The 23,401-nt window shown below is 38.2% G+C and overlaps 1 protein-coding gene across 1 annotated transcript in view; it reads right to left on the minus strand.

Annotated features, from left to right (window-relative positions):
- Window positions 1-23,401, minus strand: part of SNX24 (sorting nexin 24) — an 88,628-nt gene that overhangs the window by 36,997 nt on the left and 28,230 nt on the right. Inside the window, exon 2 of the mRNA XM_054281612.1 lies at window positions 6,163-6,246. Within this exon, the coding sequence (XP_054137587.1) occupies window positions 6,163-6,246 (84 nt within the window). The remainder of the gene's footprint in view (window positions 1-6,162; window positions 6,247-23,401) is intronic.

A 23,401-nucleotide genomic window follows, 5' to 3' on the forward strand; every position in this document is an offset into this window, starting at 1 on the left:
CATAACTATTCCTCTAAAGATTCCCACAGGAAACCTTACACATGTATCTACATAGATCTATACATAACGTGTATCTATATAGATCTCTACACACACACACACACACACACACGCACATATATATTTATATATGTATACATATGATAGTATATACAAAGACAAAAACATGCAACCTGACAACACTAAAAGTCTCCTTGCTGGAGCAACATATTTTTTTAAAATCAAAAAATATTAATGTTTTACTCAAAACTACAGAGCAAAAATAATAACTGAAATAGACTCTGTTGCATTTTAATAGAAGGTGGCATTCTTTCTGTTGGATATTGCCTCTGAGTAAATCTGAAGCAAAGACTGCAAGGAAAGAAACTCAAAATTGACTTTGACATGCATACCCATGGGAGACTGAGAATTTACATTTCATCTTTGAGCTTGCTGGGATGTCACTATAGGAAAAAGCAGTGGCAACGTATCAACGTCTCTGCAATCACAAGTATCGAAGCTGCAGCCGGGGAACCTCAATTGCTCTGGAAACATTTTGCAACTTCCTTATTTCTTAACAGTGCTAAATTACAATTAAATGTGAAGTGAGAAAAACAACTTGAAAATAAAACTCCAAACCCAGCTACGTTTACCAACTGATCTTAAAAACAGAATACAACCCCCCATTCTTCCTTCTAAATTGATTTGGGATGTTGAAGAAACTACAGTCACTGCTGTTGTGAACTATGACAGCACCTGCAAGCAAGCAACAAATGAGAAGAACACTCCAGATGAGTGCAGACAAATCTGAAACTATACAAGCGTCCACCAAGACTTAGCTGCTTACAAGATAAATACTCTGTGGCTGGTAACTCAGCTGGTGATTAACAATCCCCTTGTGCTCTGTGGCCCTGTTACATATAAAACATCCAAATCCCAACTATTTAATGTGCTGGCATAGATACTGGTTGTAAGTATAAAGCCAACATTATACAGATATACAAAAGGTATACTAAAAGCCCATTTTCCTATGCTTACAATAATCCAGTCATATATATTGCTATAAATAATTATAACAATGTCAAGGAATATTAAGCAAAACTATGCATTAGCTGTATTGCTTCAGACTTGTTCCAACACAAAACAAAACACATTTCTCTGAGGACTATTACTGCCCACAGTACCTTCCTGTCTGTAACACTGACCTAATGCCTATTGACATGCTGTAGTCTCTATTTCCTGAAAGACCTAAAGATGGTGAACATGATCAAGTAAAGGGTTATTTGCCCAATTATGAAAAGACAATATGATGTAGAGTATACACTAGTTATTCTAAAATTATAGACAGCTTGCAAAAAAAGGATGTTTTACACTTCAGATTTTTGCAAATTTCACTGCAGTAGTTTTAACATTGTGACCTTCTAGGATAATTATATTTAAAAAGAACTACCAATATTTATTAACACATGGGGAAAGAAGTATAGAAAGATATTTGGGGATAAATATGAACAAATGGTTGTATTTTAAACTATGTTATACACCTAGAAATAATTTAATTCTTGCTAAAAAACTTTCCAAATGAGAATAATAAAACTTCTGTTCAGACATATATAATACTGTAATGGGTATGGTGCATAGCCTGACAGGCAAGGTTTGTTGTTCATAATCAAGGCAAAGCATAATGGTCTATGCCAGCTATTTCATAGAAGCCAGAATCTGTGGGTCGTTTCTGAGAAAAGTATAAATTGTACTCCTGGTGTAACATGGAAGTTTTAAAAATATTTTAAACCTTTTCCACTACAGCCAGATTACACAGGAAGTGGGGCTTTACTTTCTTATACAACTGGAATCTATGAAAGACTGAACCCAAACCAGAAATCCAGATGTGTTCTTGGAAACAGCTTTGTTTAAAAAATATAATTAATCAAAACATTGATTGGCATTCTGATGAATGAATAATGTCTTCTAAGAGCAACAGCCTTCCTTCCTCCCCACAATGCCAGTGAGGCACACTGTTCTCCAGCAAAAGGCACAATCTCCTCATCAGCCTCTACATCCATTTTCTACCACAGGTGCTCTCTACAGAAACTTTGTTTCTCCTTTCTACAGACCTCTCCTACATTAAGGGCACCTTGAATATGCAGCAAGTCTAAAGAGACCTTTCCAATTGCCATGTACTCGCAGGAATTTAGAACGAAACATACATTTCAAATTAAAGGGGAAGAGAGGAGGATAAAGACCATATTGGCATGCTGATAGCAAATTGATGCAAATACTTTCTCTAGGATTTTTGTAACATTGAAAGCACTAAGGTTCAGAGTATGAGCTGTTCAACAATACTAACCAAAATTTTACAACTTCAAAAAGTAAGACTTATTGGAAACGTATATTTTTGCAAAAACATGATCTATGTTTTGCATCTGTGCAGGGAACAAATAAGGAAAAGTCTCTATTCCTTTGCAGAGTAATATAAATAGCAAGTGAATAAGAAAACAAAACAAAGTGAAATGTGATGCAAAGTGCCTGGTTAGAATATCTGTTTTCCAGATTTGTTTATTTGCTGCTATTTCTGCAGAGAGAGAAAGGGGGCATAATTTATAGTTTTTCTGGTGAAAAGAAATCTCTGCAAAAGGAGTTATTGCAGTGAAATGGTGTACAAGAAGACAAATCTGAGAGTGAGACTGCAGTCATCCACAGCTTTTAGGTGGAGTAATTGTGCAGCTCCAGAAATTACAGTGAAGTTAGATCAGCTGTCCCATCTCTCTGGCTAGATGGAGAATGCCAGTTATGTGATGTGGACCCGCCACCAGTTCTGCTACGTGTCCATCCTGCAATGGGTGAGGACAAGCCCAAGTACTCCCTCTGCAAGAGGAGGATACTGTCAGTCTTGCAATCATTTCAGCTGGATGATGACTGCTTGGAGCATGTCACCACACCCCCTATGACATGAGTCACCACCAGGTGGGTGTGGCTCTGGGACATCCATCATCCTGGAGCACCACAAAGGTGGGCTTCAAGAAGGAGTGCTCAGGTGTCCTGTGGGTGGCATCCAGCCTCTGTGTGCTCACTGAACTGCTTTCAGAACCATGGTATGCTCCTCCAGACACTGCAACCATGGATTCATCATGGGATGGAGATATTTGGCAACAGCGTTGGATGAGCCATGGTGGAAGACATCACCACAACCATCCCAACCAAACACAGGATGAATGCAGAGCTGCTGGGCTGGATGCTGGGGGTGTCCCTCCAAAACTGCATAGTGACATTTGTGCAGCAGTGTGTGTGTGTGTGTGTGTGTGTGTGTGTGTTGCTGTGCAATGCAGCAGCAGAAGGGCCACCTCCTCCACTGCTGCTGGTGGGGATCATGGCAGCCACCCCTTAGCTCCCATTGCCATTCTACAGAGCAAGAAGGGCCCCTGGCTGAGTGAGGGAAGGCTGTGCCCAGGGCTGCCACTTCCAAATGGCACAGTAAATGCTCCCCTGAAGGGTCACAGCAACTCCTAAAGAGAAGGGAAAGAGACCCCCAAGACCCCTCCAGCAAACAAGAGCCCAGCACCATATCAGTGATGTTGGAAGGTGCCTTGGAACATGGCTAAAGCAGGACTAGTGGTATGTGTCAGCCCTTAACAGCTCCCAGCCCCAACTCTTGAAATAAAATAAATGCACAATCTACAGGGAAAGTCTCAGTGTTATTAACAGTAACACTGTTAATTCTGTCCTCGCTCTTTTTTGCTTTTTTGCCAGGTAGGATGGAATGTTAAACCTGATGGCTCCTTCTACTTGTGTCAGGTACTGTATCATTGCTCCTCTACATGCAAGCACTGCACAGCTGATCCTGGGACAGGTGTTCCCAGATCGGGGTCTCCAGACCCAGCCCATGACCCACTGCTCATCACCCCAGGCCTGTTTCCTCTTCTCTGTACCTTCTGCTCCATGTCCCTGGGCTCTGCTCTCCTACCAGCCTGCAATGCCTGGGGCAGCCTTTCTATGGTGGCATCCAAATCTCTCCTCTTGCCTGGAGTCACAATTTGGTGCTGCTCTCTACACCACGCCAGAGTCATACCCTGCACAGCAGGAGCCCAAGAAGGGGAATTATAAAGTCCTGTCCCTGTGAAGGAACAGCTGCACAGCTGCCCACATGGTGAGCAGCCTGAAAAAGGCTTCTGCCCACAACCACAGGCTTTCTTCTCCCTTTTCCATATCCAGCATTGGTGTTGGCTTTTCTTCTCCTCTGCTTGCAAAGGACCCACCTGTAGGTGCTCAGCAGATAGATGCCAAGTGACTGAGGACACTGAGTTTGCTTAGTTTGGAGAAACGTGTGATGAGGGATGATGTCATTACTTCCTGAGGAGGGGAAGTGGAGCCCTCCACTCAGGAGGGAGCTCAGCATTTCTCCCTGGGATTCAGTAACAGGACATGTGGGAATGGCTCATAGCTGTGCCAGGAGAGGTTCGGAGTGAACATTTCTTCACCAAGAGGATGATCAAACAATGAAAGAAGATCCTTAAGAGATGGTGGATGTCCCAAGCCTGTCAGGGACAGTTGAACAATGCCCTTAATATAATGCTGTAATTTCTGGTCATCCCTGCATTGCTTAGGCAGTTCAACTATATAACTGTACATCTTTTCCAACTGAAAATATTCAATCATATTTCTAATTCTAATTCTGTACTACATTACATTATACAGTACAATACTATTCTAACAATACTGCCTACTTGGAGAGGGCACATTTTAAGGATATAAATCCTGATTTTTGCCTCTTAATGTGCCCTAGCCTATTTCACTGTATAAACTCTATTAATCTGCTTTACCTTCAACTGCAGAATTATTTTCACCTGTAAAACAAAGTACTCATATATCACAAAGCTTAGTGGTGGGTGAATGAGTTATTTTACTGTTTCTGACACTGTTGCTTATTTGGTGTCATATTTAATATGAACACAAGAATGACAATATCTGAGACATATCTGTAGTAAAACAATAAACAAGGAAATGAGTATTAATAAATGGCAGATGACACCACTACTGAGGCAAGAAGCAAATAGGCAAGAAGCACTAGCACATCTTAATTATGGTGCAATAAAACAAACGGGTCTTGTCTTTAGATTTTGATGGGTCAATAGTTGCCTTTTGCTCAGACAAGTTTGCTTAAACTTATACACCTTACAAGCCTGGCAAAATCATCCTCAGGTTAATGCTTCTTTCCTGAGCTAATTCAGGACCACCAGCAAACGTAATAGTGGATGTAAACTCCTCTGAAGTTGCACTGGCAGGGGCTGTAAATACCCATGCTGATCTCTGTTGTTTGCAGAGGAAGCTCTTCCACAATGAAGGCAAGCAGCATCAGACAAAGTAGCTGACTGTGCCCACACTCCGCTGCCACTCAGACCTACAAACCAAGAGACATTAAGTTGACCCAGATCCTAGGACTGAAGCTCTTCAGGACAGTCCCACTGCTGGTAATGGGCTGCAATGTTCCTCCAAAATTCTCCTTCACAATACCTGGTCTCCATAAAGTAGAGAAAAAAAATAAAGCACGCCTTTCAGCTGCACAGCAGTCTTTCAGTTCAGCTTGGAGAGAAAAATTCATACTTTAACAAACAATGGTCAAAGCAATTTACAGAAGTATTAGTGGATAACCACCCTTGAAAGCACCGAGCTCCCTTCTATATGTTACTGAGATGATTCAGTAGACAAGCTTAGCATTTATTTTATATTACATTAATTGAGATGCTTTACTTGATCATTTTTGTTTCTGTTTTTCTCATGTACAAAAGTTGTTTCCTCATCTTTACATATGGCAGGTTAGCAACAAAATGTATAGATCTAACAAATTATTTGCCTAACTGGGAAAAAACCACTCTATTCGTGGTTGGCATGGGATTTATTTTGTGACTTTACAAGAAGACAAAAACATACTACAGACAGTATTTTAGCCATACAGCATGTAAACAATAATCAAAAAGAAAAGGAGACTTAGTAAATGTGAGAAATCATCACTCCCTTCTACAAAACAAAGAAGAAATTGATTTAGTAAGGAATTAATTTCCAGAGGCATGAATCACAGGATGTATTTATGATAAACCATGTACAAGAGAGAGGAAAACCACAATTACAAGAGAGAGGAAAACATCAGTGAGGCAAAACAAAGCAACATATTATAAAGTAAAAGTTCAGTACCTTTTTATGAAGTGCATGGAATTCACTATACCTCTTCTCCACAAAATGTTTCCTTCCACTCACCAGCACTTCTATTTTAAAGACCTGAAAATTATAAATAATAAAAAAGAGGGTAATGTTACTTGCACAAACAGTTCAGTGACATGGCTGTGACTGAACATTTTACCACAGTCATTCTTCTAAGTAGTCCCAAAAAACTCAATGTGCCTCATGAGTTGCAGAAGTACAACACTGACGAATGGTAAATATGGCTGAATCTTCTGTTAATCTGCTCTTTCAACAAACATACAAAAATCAGCTTAAACATGGACTATGTGCTTCATATTAAAAACTAAGCATTAAAATATCTCCTTTCAGAAAGATGCAATATACTTTGAACTAATCAAAATAAAAAATAATGGTAGGGACAGAAAAAAACAGGGAGAAATTGGTAGGGAGAGAAAAAAAGAAAACAGGGAGGGGTTTAATTCTTCTCCCCTTCCTACAATGCAGTGTACTAATACATTCACACATGTCCAATAAGAGCTGGGCAATATATGCATTATGTTACACATGGAAATAGAAAAATAAATGCAAACACTGTATTCTAGGCTAATTTCCTCCTAACCTACAAATTCACCTCTAGTCTCAATTGAACTTGTGCTATGTACGCTCTATGAAAAAACAAAACAAAACGCGCACATGGCAAATGCTTGTTTTCTTTGTATGATACATGTGACAGCTTTTGTTGCTGCCTCTGGAAGGTTGAAAGGCCAGGAGAAGCAACTCTCTGGATCCACTAATTAGTAGTCACTAACATGACATTTTCTTGATTCTCAGGTCAGCAGGTCAGTTTTGAGGGCAAGTGACGAGAAATATTTTGAGGTACTCAAGAAAATATGGTCTATTAAATGAAGACAAAATCAGCAGAGAATTAATACAGAAAAGGTGCCTGTTCTATCTAGGAGTTCTTTGTTTTCTGATTTGCCCAGAAAATGCTGGAAATAATTATTTTCAGGACAATGAGAAACAATGTTCAGCACAGATGATCACATCAAGACCCAAAACTTAGCCAAATAAAATGTTCTTTGAAATAAATTTGCAAACAGTGTTTATGCCTGAATGCAGAAAAAAGGGGTTTCTGTCACAACATGCCCAGCTAGCATTGATCAGAGCAAACACGGACATACCATACTGGATAAACACTTCCTATTGTCCACTAGAACCTGCCTTTCAAACAGGTCAAAATACTATGGTTTTCACTGGCTAGCCAAACAACATTAAAAACAGACAGCATTTTATTTAATCCAGACTGAAATGCTTTTACCTTTGTTTGAATGCAGTATGGATAGCACCACAGTCATTTCCCACCAATATTTACATTACCAAAATTCATTTGGGTTGCTGTAATAACCTGTGCTACATTCTACATCTTTGAATGAGACTATGTCTGTGTCCTAACAGTACAAGTATATGATCTTATTTGGGTGCATTGATTTCCTATCCCCCGTCCCCCTTCTACTTGGATTACTTTGGAAGGACAGCCAGTGGCAATACAATTTTCCTCCACACATGAAAAAAATCCAAGGCACTCCTACAACTTTAGGTTCAGAGTTGTAAAGAGAATCACATGAAAAGGAAAATCAATGGAGACATTTTTCTTTAGTTAAGTATTAACATATCAATTAAATGAGAGGGAAATATTATTTACGTTTCATATTCTACATACTGCATAAAAGAAATAGTTCTGAAAGGAACAATTTGGTTTGGATTGCACAAGAACACAGGAGTTTTAAGGATAACTTGTTAGAAAGAATGAGTAACAAAATATGAAAGCAGTTAAATGAAAAGTGATCATGGGTCTCTAGCTAAGGTGTTGCAACAGTTTTATATTTACTTGATTTTAAATCTCCGGGAATTATGAGGAACTTTATAACACCCACTTACACACCAGTCAGCTAAGGCCCACTCACCACTTTAGGTTTAGCACTTCTGTTGGCTACAGGATTTGCCTAACAATTTGGAGAAGTCTAAGGGGCTCCTCCCTCAGCTACAACCACTCCCTTGGCAGGTAACTTTCTTGTGAATCACAGCCTGGCACGTGAAGTTCCATTTTGATTTCATTCATTTGTGTGTCTTCAGAGAAATATCTGTCCCTCTGAAATCTAAAAACTCATTTTTTTCATAAAGGAGAAGAGTGGATTATGTGAAATGAAATATAAATCCTTATGTGGACCTTGTTTTCAAAGCATGTATCTATTTTGTTCTGTGTTTCATCATGGGTAAGGAACTACATAAATGGTTTCAGAACACCAAAAACTATGCTACATTTATTCTTCATTCTCTTTCAATAACAGTTTCATAATTTTTGCTAATGTAATGACATTGAACAATGTATTTGACAGTTACTTTCACAGAAGGTGAAAGAAGGAAGCATAGCTTCTCCTGAAAAGTAATGTTACTTCAAAATACAGACACTGCCACCCTTACACCCTCAACTCCTTGCACCAGTGTAAAGGCTTTAACTTGCCCCTCACTATCCAGAAGCCTCAGATCCAGCTTTAAAAGACACCTAAAATTTACAAAAGCAACAGCAACTGCTATGCTTGAAGTTGAGTATCACTGAAAACAAAACTGTGCAAATGATGTTTTCTAATCTACTCACTGTGGCACCTAGACTTTGGAAATATAAAGAAATTTGTGATAAATAAGTGGACAACCCAGAAATGTTTCTGTCTAATTTAAATCTAAATATTAAACTGATTTACAAAGTAACTTGTAAAGCAGAAATGCAAGAAATAACACAATTATATTTATAAACTTGTATGATTACATGACTTAACTCAGACTGCATAAATTCCAGGTTTGCCTTGTCACCATTTACCGGATCACAATTCACAAGAGCAAAATAAAAACCATATGAATTCGTTTCTGTGCCACTGTTTCATAAAATGACATGGCTTTGTGTGAAAGATAAAAAATACATTAAGCTGAGAGAAAGATAGGATCTCTTAATGGATACAAAATAGCTATAAGCAAATCTCGCACAAATTTAACTGTGCAATTGCAGGCCCTGGCAGAAAAACAATATAAGGAAACTGGTGAACATAGATGAAAGTGCCAAAATAAAGACAGAAGAACTATGGGGGAAAAATTGCAACAGTGCTAGGAAATTACTTTTCTAGTAAAAATGTTCATGTTCCTTGAACAGATAACTCTCAAAAGATATATGACTTTTTATAAGTGAAAGATACTTAAATGAAAAATGCAAGAATTAATCTCTGAACTAGACAAGCAAAATACTTTTCCCATAGCCATTGGAATACTAGAAATTACAATTCCCTGATCAATTTGCAGTTCACCCTGACTAGGACACAAGGGACCACAGATTTTAAGACACCAATTAGAAAACTCCAAGAGTACTTTGACACTAAAAACATCTCACTGTTCTTGGTTGCTGCCACAATAGTTATCAGTGATGTCTGCACATAGCTACAAGATCATCAGCCATTAAAAGCATTTTTCCAACAGACTTTAACACACATTAGCAATGTATGGGGCAAAAATCTCTGCAGTGGATATCAGAATGAATAATGCTGATTTCTTAAACTAGCAGAATTGCAGCTCTGCCACTGTAACTCATAACCAAATTTGTGATGAAAATTTCAAAAAAAGAATTCCTAAGGTCTTTGTTAATAAAATAGGGAAAACTTTCAGGTCTGAGTACAAAACAAATTTACACATAATTTTTTTTCCCCTCTTCACTTTGTTCCAATTATATGGATTACATTCAGATCCTGGAAACCATTTTCTTTTCTTATTGTTAGCAACCATCCCTGATTTTTGCCATTTTCCTGAATTTATCTGTTTCTGATCATTACCAAACCTCTAAACTAATGGTCCTTTTTTGATACTTTCAAGAACATATACATTTCTCTTCTTGTTGCAGAAGCTTGACAGTGCTAAATAGCAACTAAACTGGATTATATATGGGCAATAAATTGGTACTGTATCACTGGGAATTTTGAAGATAGAAAGCACAAAAGGAAGAAAACAGGAACTAATAAGATGTACAAAAACTGCCCACGGTGCCCACAAGTGCATGTCATGTATTGTGGGTAACACTGACAGTGCCTCCTGTCAGTTCTTACCTATGTCACATATGTATATTGGATACAAAAGGACATATTTTATCTGGTAATCTGATGCAAAAATATGCATTTCCTATAACTTAATCTCAAAAAATCATGCAATGATCAATTTAACAAAAAAAATGCAGACAAGAATGATAAATGTGACCATGAGTAGGGATGAAAACTAATAAGTGTAATAACATCTCAGTTTGGTCTTCTATTACACAAGAAATACACAGATGACTGTCACATTCACTCATAGAAATTATGCCGGCTTTATAGTTTACTATTATGGTAAATTAATCCTAATACATTGTGCATACTTATACATGAAAAAGTGAATTGCGATACTTTTGAAAAATTATAGTTGCAAAAGAGAATTGGGGCAGTGTCATTTAGAATAAGGAGATACAAAAATCAGATGCAGAAAAAGATAAATTTACAAAAACCAGATACATTTGTCTAACATTCACCAGGAAAGAAGACTCCACAAAATTCTAGTGCCATGTTTTTATCTCTCAAGACCAAGCTTACTGACCCTAATTCTATTTAATATATTACTTACCGAAATAAATACATCCCTTCAGATGCTTCAGTATACTTGACAGACTTTTGTCTGAGGAACAGCTAATGCATTCAAAGTGTCAAGAAAACTCAACCTTAAACCTTTGCCATGGCCATATGGAAGGAATTCCAGAGCAAATGAAATGACAGCTACGGTCCATGAAACACTAATAGGATTTCCACGTGTTTAGTGTTTCATTATCACTCAGACAATGGCACTTTTTCTGTCTGGGTTGTGCAACAACTACGACTAGAAGACCGCAGAAAATAGTAGAGATCAAAAGATACCTTTAAGCCTATTTCCATCCTACTGTTTCAGGGGAAAACAATATTTTACATGATCAGTAAGAGCATCTGGGTGGTTGTGGTAACTGCATGTAGCTGCAACAGCAGTTCTGCCTCTTGGGAGTGTCAGTGCCTCATGGCAATGCTCCATACTTCTGAATGCCTTCTACAGCAGAGGCGGAGACGAGGACAGTATTCAGAGCCAACTCAAACTTCAGAGTAGCCTTGATAAAACTGAATCTCACTATTCCCCAAATGAAAACACATTAACTTATTCTGACTTCATCTTTTGGAAAGCAGGGCAGCAAAAATCAGCTCTGCAGCAGGCACAGGGCAGCTCAAGGGCATGGAGGCTGACATGGGCCACAGAGGCATGAGGCAAAGGAAGTCTCCCTTTGGCTCTCCAAACATATTCCCTCCAGTTCTAGTTCTTCTTTGTCTAGCACCCAGTGTTTACCTTGGTTATCGCCACCATTTCAAGTTACTGAGACTTAAGGCCTTCTGTTCCTTGGGTGGGTTGCTTATATTCACATCTGTTGACTCCTCTCTTTAGAAATTGCTCTTCTACACAAGCAGCCCTTACATGAGCTCCTGCAGTCTGCCCATAATGAAAGAGTCCCTTTTCTGCTGCAGAACTGGGGAACTTGTTGGGGCACAGTAAACAAGGAAGCAGTATAGCCCCAATGAGACCAGTTTACTCCATGTGGTTTTGCTTTGGGCCCCAAAGAAGAGATGAGAATGTCTGCCAGAGGCAGCAAAGGAAGAGAAGTGAATGCCTAAGGAATCGAGAGTCTTGGGAGGAAGCATGAACAGGCACAGAACTAAGAGTCATCCACATTTCCTGGTATCATCCTCACACATGCTGAACATTTTCCTGATGGCTATGAGAGCAGGCAGAATGCCAGAGCTGCAGTGGGGCAACTCAGCTGGCACAGACATTTGGGCACTGGTCCTCACAGCTTCTTCCACCTCCCTGCTCGCCTGGGGCAGGTGCTCCTTGTGCCTGCACCTTGCCCTCCAGCAGTACAGCTCTGCTCAACACATATTTCACTTCTACTGAGGGGCCCCAAAGAGACTCAGACCCACTGCATTATCAGTTAAAAGATTTGCTTATCTCACCTTAAGTCAGCTCAAAAGTTGGGTTAAACTCAAAGTCCCTTCCCTCACCCCTAGCACTGTCATGTCTGTTATATGAAATCAGATGTTGCACTTAGTCCCAAGTATAATATACAATATTAAGTTACAGCACAAGGGAAAAAAAATACACAGTTTTATTGACTATGGAAATGAAAGCTTGGTATTATCCAATTATGACACTGCTTTGTCCAGAGTTTGTGAGGGAGAAAAATCATGACAGAGAAGTGAAATGTTCACTGTGGGATTTCCAGAGAGTATTCCCAACAGCTGCAGCCTGTGTGAAGCAGTTCCATGACCCATTCTGGCCTGGGAAAACAGCCTTACTGCTTTTAACATATAAAAATAGATTTTCTACTGTGACATAAGAGAACAAGTCTGCTGTTTCACTGACTCCTTCTGTTAAATTTCATGTTACTGCAATCTAACTTGGGCTTTCATTGCTAAAAAGAATAACTAAATAAAAAGATGTGTACGTAAGAAAAATCACTTGTTCTTATGAATGTGACTCCTAATTCAAATGCCTCCTTACCAATTTATACAACCTTCACACTCGTTTACTTAAAAAAATTCTCTCTTCCCTGACAGTTATCAGTTTAAATGGTACCAGTATCTACCTAAATCAGATTACAGTCTCTTCAGGAACTTTCCAGTGTGCAGTTCATATTTCCCACCAACAATAGAAAATAGTTAAGGATTATTTCCTTACACTTCCCCTACACTCTTTTGCAGTATGAGGCTCGTCCAGTCGTAAAATGGCAGTGTTAGTAGGAATAATGTACAAAAGGCATGCACAGGATTCAGGGATATTCTTCCTGAAGATGGCCTTTTAGAGGTGTCATATTTCTTAGGGTTTGGAGGAAGAGATAGAAAAACAATTTATACTGCAACCCAGTCAGGCAGTTTTGTAATTCTTATAACATGGGAAGCTCAAGGGAGGCTTCTGCGGAGCTGTCACTGCTGAATGAAAGAGTAGCTGACATGTAAGAGTAAGTAGTTTTCTGATTTTTTCAGCTCTCTTTAAACCAATCTTTTCCAAACACATGGTTCATAAAGTCCCATAGGAACCCCTCTGTCATTTCCTGAAAAATAACTTACTTGGCTTTCTAAAATAAAAAACCTACCCCTTGCCAATGATACACTGGCTATGGAAATCTAATTTGTAACCAAACCAAGATGCTACAACATCTGATTTGTTTTTGGCATTTTTCTTTATTGGCCCCCCCACACAGGACAACTGTTACATAGATGACAGACAACCTTTCAAAATCGCATTATCACTGTGGTTACCCATTTGGCTAACTTCCTTACAGTCAGACTTAAGGGAAAATATGTTGATCATTTACTGAAAAAGGAAAAAGTTTACAACCCATGCTAAAGCCTATAGTTATGCAGACAAAAAATAAAATTAGCCTAATCTGCTCTATTTTCTCATCTGGATCATCTCAATGCCTCTTATCATAGATGTTCTACTAATAGAAAAACTGTGAGCCTCTTAATAGAAAATATTAGCTTTCCAATAAAAACAGTAAATTGGGATAAAATGTTTGAATACTGCAAAAAATAACTGATGCCAGAAGTATATTTACAAGAAAAAGATTAAATCTAAGTTGGATAAAATATAAGGAATTGTCTATTTTGTCACAAAATCCTTTGCTATTTTCTCTGGAGAGTCTGTAATGAATCCTCTCACTTCCCAAGGCAGAATGCAATTCCTAACCACAATGAAAGTACCCTCATATTGCAGCCAACTAGCAGCAAGAAGCTCCTTTTTGTGAGAGGTTGGATACAACATTAAGTTTTTTCCTAGAAACATTGAGTCTGTGTTATTCTGTTTGAATAACTTGAATTTGCTGTCTGGAGAGAATGCACCTGGGTGAGAATGCACCTAATGCCTCCAAAGCACAGATATTTTGTTTACAAACAGAAATGTAAATGGTGCCATAAAACACATAAAAAGATATACAAGCATCAGGGTAATAAGCATTTCACAGGAACTGACTTCCCACTGTCTCATTTCCCTTGGTATATCTACCATAGTACATGAATTTAGTCTTTTTCTCTCCTGGTGACTAACAAAACACAAATGGATTCAAAACACAACAGGATTTAGTCAAGATACCACACACACAAGCTATTAAAGTCAGGTCCGCATTCATCCTGATGATTAAAAACCAGGGGAAAAATATAATGTATATCCACTTTGCAACATTTCTTATTAGGGTTTCCACAGTAATCCATCTGAGCAATCTCTGCTCCTCTTTATCACATAAGTAGTTCATCCAAGCAAATTTTTAAGAGCAGCAGTCAAAGGAGGTTGTTTTTCTAAATGTCTGTGCAACTTAGCAAATATCCTTCATGTATTACATTTAAATACTGTGATTATCATATTTTCAGACCCAAAATTAGTTATTCTGTCAATGTGTTATTCTGTTAATAAAAAGATGAGCAGTCAGGATCCTTGGAATACCTTCAGGCACTTTGACTGAGTTAAATCATCCAAACTTCAACTAAATTGGCACTGGCCTGTCTTCCAAAATGGAAACCTCATCACGTCTGCAATTGCCTGCCACCTGTGTTACTCTTACACACAACTAACAACACTGTTTCAAACATCAGCACTCATTCCTGGAGAGACAAGTCACTGCATCAATTTATTAAAGAATGCCATCCTGCTCAACAAAGGTTTCCCTTGCCAGGTCAATCTCTTTGGAATGGCAATTCAAAGTGGGACAAAGAAACAAGCTCAAATAGATATAAGACAGTTTTGTTTCTGGATTAAGCCTGCTGTGACTGAGACAAGACCTAAAACAGGTTACCAGGATGCGGTTATCAATGTATCCAGCTGCAGAAAATAAAATGCTTCTTCATGCGCAAGGAAGGTAGAGAGAAGTGACAAACTCTGCATAACTACTGAAGAAAATGCAACAGCAGCTACCACACAGTGCTCAAAAATAATAAAATATTGCACCCAAATTGAGATTTAAGGTTTTGAGCTTCTAAATTTACACACTGTGACTAATAGAGTACTTATATAGTTGGCTTCTTGGACACAGTGAATACAAATATTCCTGGGCCAGATTCAAACTGGCTCAGGGACTGGTGACAGCATTAACAGTAGCAGCAGCATGGGCAGCACACTCTGCAGAACTCATTGTAAAGTTTGGACAAAGCTCAGTGACAAGAGGGTCTCTTCAGAGCATGTCTATAGGGACTGCAGTCAGCAAGGCACAGGCACACCACAAAAGGGAGCAGGTGAGCATGAAGTACAGAGCAGGGTATGGATGTTACTTGAACATAAAAAAATAACATAGGCAAGAGAAACAAATATTTCTTAACCTCCTTTGCTTACGACAGCAAATATGTAAATCAAAGATACTTCAAACAGAGAACTACATTGACATTAGCGGAAGAGGTAAGGCAGCACAGATTTTGACTCAAACAGCCATGTCTGAGAAAAGGCAACATCTAAACCAACTATGGGAACTACTTTTGGTACAATTGTGTCAACAGATTCTACAGCTTCAAAGGCAGTAGAAATACTAATACAAACAATATCCACCATAATATATATTATAAAAGTATCCCATTAGTAATTTTGCGATACAAGATTGAAGCTATCCAAGAACACCGGTTGTACAGTCATGTATTTATATTTCAAAGACACGAAAATTGATTCAGTGAATATTATACCATTTTGCAACTGGCCTCCCAATCACTTGGAAGATGGTGAGGCAAATATCAGCTAATTACATGCCTGCACAAGGATTCAGCCAGATAATAAGGTTTTATGTATCCAGCACATTTCTGAGAGATTTTAAATAAGTTAGAAATTGAGTCTGATGCATGAAATATGTTTAAAAAAGCATATATACTGCAAAAAAAGCAACAGGATGTGGATGACTGAAAATTGTGCTGTTTTTAACTGCTGTCTGTTGCAACGATAATACAATGTGGCAGCCTCCTCAAATGTTAACTCAAAGCATCAAACAGCACTATTCACAGGCCTAAAAATCCTCAACTGCCTTTTCCTCAATGAAGAAAAAAATAACAGCACACACTACCAAAGAACTAACTTGACTTGAACACTTTGGTAACAAAAGCTAGTATCTACATAAAAACAGTATTATGAGGAAACAGAATCCATACACTCATTTAAGCTCAAATATGAGTCCTATTTCATGTCCTATTCTTTCTTGGGTGTGAAAGAAATCTTCTACTAGGAAACTTGATGTTCATCACCAGCAGATAACAACGGAGTTCCCTATTTAAATACATACAGACTTAAAACTTTAAATTCAGTTGGACAAAAATACTACCAAGAAAATATTAGAGATACCACTAAGAAGTCTTACAGGCACAACCTGATACTGTCACGGGTATCACTCCTTAGTTCGTTCTGAGGCTTCAAATTTTCTTCTTGCTTTATTAGGTACTCAGCAAAAACTTTACTCACCTCTCCAAACCTTTGAATCTTGTCATTTTCCTGGTTTTACCTTTTGTACTGAATAGAAAAATTTCTGTCATTTTTATTCACACAAAATGCTGCCATAATTAACTTTTTCTAATATTTTTTCTGTTACAAAGGCTCTATTATTATGAAACTGCAGTGCGCCCCTGCAGAAGGCATGCAAATGCCTTGCTAACTCTAAGTTCTTACTTGCAGCAAAAGCTGGATACTTCCACATATGTAGATTAAGTGTCACTTTTCTATTTATAGGGCAAAAAAAGATGCATCCTACATGTGACTGAGAAGTCATCTCCAACTACCTCAGCAAGAAAATACCCATCTTTCTGTACAGCCTCTGTCCCTACTTACCTTTTCTTTCACCTGCATGTTTTTCATGGGTAAGAATTCTAAAGGGGTAATGAAGGGGGACATTCATCTTGCATCAACTAATTCCTCACCCTCCTGTTTCATGCTGCAGCTCAGACACACTGATGTTATTTTTCTCTTTACAATCTCAGTAACATCTGAAGAGGACTGAGATGGAAGTAATTTAATAAAATGCATTATAGAATTCAATGGCAGAGCCAGGAGCAATTAGAATAATCTAATATTTTCCATTACAAGACCGTTCTCGGTTACTTATAGTTTTGCCAACCTTTAATTTTTGGGCTTAGATTTTCTGTATCAGGTATGTGATTCAGACAGAAAATATTTTTAGAAAGTTACAGCTGAGACAGTCCAAACACATACTTAAAGAAAAATACATTTCACATTATCCATGCCAAAAAACCCAATCAAAACCCCAAAACCCAATCCAAAACAAAAACCAAACTGCTTCACTCAAATTTCTTCAAGATGTAGACAAGAAGACCAGGAAGACATCTGGGAGGAAAATTTGGCCAAGTCATAAATTTCTGGAAAACTGCCTAACTACTAACAAAACTTTGCATTGAGTATGTTCATAATGTAGTTTTTCCAACAGGATAGGCACTGCTGGTGCTCTGTTATTTTCACAGCATGTCTGATCTGATTGAAAGCTCATGGCTTCTCTACAAAGTTAGGATAAATGACAGACCTATAGAACACTTTTCTATCCAGGAGCAGCTATAATGTTAGGAAGCAGAAAAGCAATTGGAGGACATTTTAAAGTTTTGTGTAAGAGATGCTGGACAGGAATCTATGGCACAGGGAAACAACACCTGAGAACACCATACTAAACACCATGTTAAAATAAGATGGCCAAGGAAGGGCAGGAGAAGGGGCTTGTAGTCTGAAATACTCCTACTCCTGTATTTTTAAAGGGAATGCACAATTCCACTGTGTATGAATCAGAAGCGTATGTCACTGCACCTGCTTGCTCTGAAAACCCACTGGTAACACATGGTACTCCTCTCCCTCCCTGCACAGCTGGTGGGGCAGCTGGATGACAAAAACCCAAGTGTCACTTAGTCAAGAGGTCTGTACTGGCGACCTCAAAGTTCGACATCAATGTATGTCTGGGGCGGTACCTATACAAACGATATATTCCTTTCCCTTCCCTTAATTCCCAGTTACTAGCTCAGGGATGAAAGAAGTAAAAGGGTAAGTAAAAGAAGTAAACTGCTAAGAAACAAGGGTTGTGAATTTAAATGCTCACAGTGCCATTTAAACTTTTCACACAATGCAACCCACACTGCTGCACATAGCTGCTTGCAGCACTCAGTCACACACTCCTTTTTCCCACCGAGTGTCCGCCTGGCTCAGCATGCATGACCAGCTGTGGCGGGAACAAATGAACAAAGGACAATGTCTTTATGGGGTCCTTCCATGTAAGAACTAAAAAAAAAAACATTTAACAAGGAAAACCACACATACAGAAAGTACGGCAAATAGTAACATCATGGTAACTCTGGAAACTTTAGATCGAAAATCCAAGTGCTTCTGCAATGCTGAACAACTTATTTCATGTTTGTTCTTAAAAAAACCTACTTAGACCATCCAGATTGGGCACAATTCAGAGGCCTGAAGTCAGAAGTCCAAGCCCTAAATGCCTATCTTTCTATTATATTAGGATATTCTGTTATAACTCTATTCCCACATCTTTCTTTCCACTGAAAACATTTTCTATCAAATCTTCTATCCGTTCTTTTTAAAGAACCAATGAAAAATTACTGCATGCAAAGATCACTCAATTTTTCTGGAAAAATAAGACCAGACCTAGTGCCAAATCTGGTTTATTTAATAGTTTCATTGGAAAGTGTATATTAGATAAACACTGGAGCTGAGGCCCAGAGAAGTAGTGGAGAAAGCCAAAACATGATAGGACATGACCCTGTGGAATCTGATCTGCATTGGCCCTGTGAGGAACAGGGGTGGTGGGGGGTGTGCCTGGACCTCCACGGGCCCCTGCCAATCCAAATGACCCTATGATCCTAGGAAAGCTCCTTCCAAGGCAGGAGGAAAAGAAGAAAGATGAAAAAAATTGCTTCTTTTTCTATGCTCATGTTTTTGGAAGACACTGAGAAGACCCAGTTATACATTCACAACTGTCACAAATTTTACAGGGTTTTTTTGGTTTTTGTTATCAAGCAGCAATTTGCTCTTTAGGTTTGCAAAGTTTCTCTGAAGATCCTGTTGCAATATTTTGAAGAAGGTGAATGGGATGAAGATGACAGATATTCCCATTAGCTTCATGCTATTTCTCATTTTAAGAGTCTTTCATCTTTCTCACCAGCTACAGAAAAAACCAAACTGTAGGTCCAAAAGTTATTATCAAACCAGCAATTTATTTGCAACTGACAAATTCCTTCCAAATTACAAAGAATACTTGTTTGCTCTTATGGGAATTCCAGTGACACAGGAAGGAATCTCAAGCATGCCTCACCTTTCTGGTCCCTTCCATTTCCTCTGTGACTTCTGAAGTGCTTTCTTGTACATTTATTTTTTCCATTACAAACAAGGAAAATATTAGCTCTTATGGGTTCCACAAACAGAAGTGAAGTGTGTCAGGTTGCTGGTGATCTAACAGTGGCTTCACTGCTGCTATCACCATACAGTACAGTACACTGCCTCTAACAGTAGCAACAACAGGAGCTTTCCATATGTTATAAAAGTTGCTGGATTAGTGATGAAGTCTATCAGATTACCAAGAGTTACTAATAATTAACTTAAAATTACACACTGATTAATATACGTGCATAACAATGAAAGCTACTATGTGATTAGGACTTAATGTGAAGTTTCTAGCTGAAGAAGCCTCTTCTACATTCAGAAACGTGCAAACCATCAACCTATGTTCAATGAGACATAATAAAAATTGAAAATTCAGCAACATTTTGCAGTTAAATGAGTTTAACATGGAATAAACTGTAAAAATTTACATAATAAAAACTCTATTTTCATGTTTACCAAAACTGATCCACAGTGTAATAAAAATAACAAGACCTATGCTGCACACCAATCCAAATCACACATGCAAAATGTGCCTAATTCTGCATATGCATTCTAAAATGCAGCAGAAGAAAGCAGTATGCTGTCAAAGTAAACTATTATTTAATGTGCAGCATGTAAGAGGAATTGTACTGTTGGTTAAAAATCAGTCTCCAAAAATACTGAAAGTGTCAACCAATTTTTAGGCCCAGTGTCTGTTTAGCAGAAAACTGAAGCAAAGACCAATCTCAATATGCTACAAAAGACCTGAAGACACCCAAATAACCGCTATCAACTAAAACTGGCTCAGTTACAAAATGAAAAAGGAAAGCTTTTAAGAGACAGAATCAGTTAAAAAAACCAGGAAAAAACAAATCTTTGTAAGCACAAGCTTTTACATCCCACTAAAAATACACAACCATGAAATGATCTTTTTACACTCAGATCTATATACATTTCAAAGTTGTTTAGGTTTTGGGGCATTTTTTAAATTTTGAGGTAACACAAAACACCTAGTAATTAATGAACACATTGAGCTTAATACATCAATCAATCAATCACACAATCCCCCGCCTCCTTGTAATAAGAGGCATTTAAAATATTAGCATATCAGGGATAGAGTTTTCATGCTTTCCCATTTGAATTCCCATTTTTCATTTTTAAAATGGGAATTCAAATGCCATAAATTTTTAGTGAAAAGTCCCACTACTGACTAAATGCTGATACAATACCTCCTCTCCTCTACCCCCTTCATACAAGCTGACTCACAGCGCTGTGATACTACCCTCAACAAATATTCTTCCATAGATCTAAAACAAGATCTATGGATCTATGTTTCCTCTTTTCCCACCCTGCCTATAAGGTATTTTAATCAGTGAAAAGCTAGCACTTTCTAGACTTTTGTTAATGTGAAGAAAAAGGTTCTCTGACTAAAAAAACCTCAGGTGACTTGCTTCCAAACCAGATTTCTACTGTCCCCTCTTCAAGACACCTATTTACATGAAATCTCTTATAGTTTCTCTGCTGGTATAAAATGCAGATGCCACTGCACATCAGGCCTGTGTTTGCCTCTTTGCACAGACAGTCCAAAACAGTTTTCCTGATCTGTTTCAACTTGAAATGTTGTCAATATATGGATTGTCTTGCTTTCTAATTCAGTGAAAAATCTAGTTTTCCATTAGTCTCTGCCTTTCTAATTTTCGATACAGCTTTACTAAATGTAATTATTAAAGGCAGATTCAAGAAAGCAATTACTGAGCTACTGGTTTGTATCTCTGAAGTCTTAATAAGGAACAAGAAGTTGAAGTGACAGAAACACTGCAAAATCTGTAAATTAAAAAAAAAAAAAGCCAAACCAAACCAAAAAACCCAAAACAAACCAGGTTATGTGCTTGCTTTATTATGTACAATAAAACAGAGAGAAAAAGAATAGAATGGAAAATCGCTATATATTTGGGGCAACCACACAACCATCTCTTACCACAAATGAGTTTTAATCTTTTTTATCACTGGGTCATACAATATAATTGCAAGTGTATCTCAAAACTACAGCAGACATAGCTCTAGAAAGAATCTTACAAATACCAGCTCCAGAATGGGACTGTGAACAATGGAAAGTAGCATTTTATACCATCTTTTGGGGGGGGGGGGGGGGGGGTTAATGAGTTCTGGAGGTTACAGTATTTGGAGGTGTTGTACTGGGCTACGAGACATCTAATCTCACTTGCCAGTATAAGGAACTAAGTAAAAAAAAGGAGACAATTACATTAGATTGGTCTAAACCTATAAAGTATTCTAAAGCACAGGCAGGGGCTAAGTTGAAGGAGATCCCTAGAGTTCTCTTGCTAGTTTCTAGAGAACTTGAATAATTTTCAAGATTTGAGTCCAGACATAAAAGACTATATAGATAAAAGACTACTATAAGATATAGAGTATCTTCCTGCTGTGTAATGACCTCCTCCACAAGTCAATCACTTCCCTTTCTACCCCCAAAAAAGTGGATAATATCCTGGTCACAATGTTACCAAAATCCTGCTTAACAGCTACAACATGACATCATTCTTTTTGTTACCATTATTGTATGCACACTAAGACTGGTTGGTTTTGTATCAGAAAAAATGACATTTTTTATTTGCAAGACACACACTACTGGTTCTGAGTGACTTCATACGATAAATTAGAAATAAACTCAAAATAATTTTCTTATTTAAAATAAACATCAGCTTACACAGAGGCATCCAGCAGCATCTCTTTCATAGCAATAGTTCATAATTCACAGTAAATTAACTGAAATATGCTAGCAGAGTAACAATTGGTGGCTTAGCATCATATACTTTGCATTTCACTGTGCTCCTTACAAATTTATAATGGCAGATGATCACCTGGTCATTCCCTGTACACAACACAAAGCACCAAATAATTGACAATATAAAGAAAAGGTAGAGGTATGATCTGATGTCTGAGAAAACAGGGAATGCATGTAATTTAGGGTGGTTATGCTTGGCTATTCTTAACCAAGTTTCATGCCAGTCTCAAGAAACCTGTTTCAAATGTTCCAGATGAGGACAACTATTGTCTGTGTTGAAAGTCCTGCGGAAAAAACCCTTAGAGATAGAGGTGATGGAAGCCTGAGAGTCCAAATGAAGAACTCCAGAATTCAGTGGGAATCACAGCACCTGCTCTGAATCCAGGCTTCTTAACTGGTGTATACATCCTGGTGTATACGAACAGTGTGGCCAGTAACTGTTGAAGATCCAATCTCCAACACTTAAGCACTGACCTCATGGCACATGCCCAAATCTTGGCACAGCAGAAGCACAGGCTTTTCTCTATACAAATTATACTTCAGTGTAGTGGATAAGAACACTGAAGCATGACAACATTATTAAGGCAGCAAAGATACTGAAGAAACACAAAAGGGTTGGATAGCAGAATAAGGATCATGTAGTTCTAACTCCTCTGCCATGGGCAGGGACACCTTCCACTACCCCAGGCTGCTCAGAGCCCCATTCAAGCTGGCCTTGAACACTTCCAAGGACAGGGCATTCATAGCCTCTCTGGACAACCTCTTCCAGTACCTTACCACACTCACAACAAAAAATTTCTTTCTTATGTCTAATATTTAAATCTACTCTTTTTCAGTTTAATTCCATTGCCCTTTGTTTTATCACTACACACCCTTGCTAACAGTCCCTCTTCATCTTTCTTGTAGACTCCCCTTAGGTTCTGAAACATCGCCAGAAGGTCACTCCAGAACCATTTCTTCTCTAGGTGGAACAACCTCCAA

Source organism: Melozone crissalis, unplaced genomic scaffold (assembly GCF_028551555.1).
Source record: "Melozone crissalis strain CALT ecotype California unplaced genomic scaffold, PUWL_Pcris_2 ptg000005l_1, whole genome shotgun sequence".
Taxonomy (NCBI): domain Eukaryota; kingdom Metazoa; phylum Chordata; class Aves; order Passeriformes; family Passerellidae; genus Melozone; species Melozone crissalis.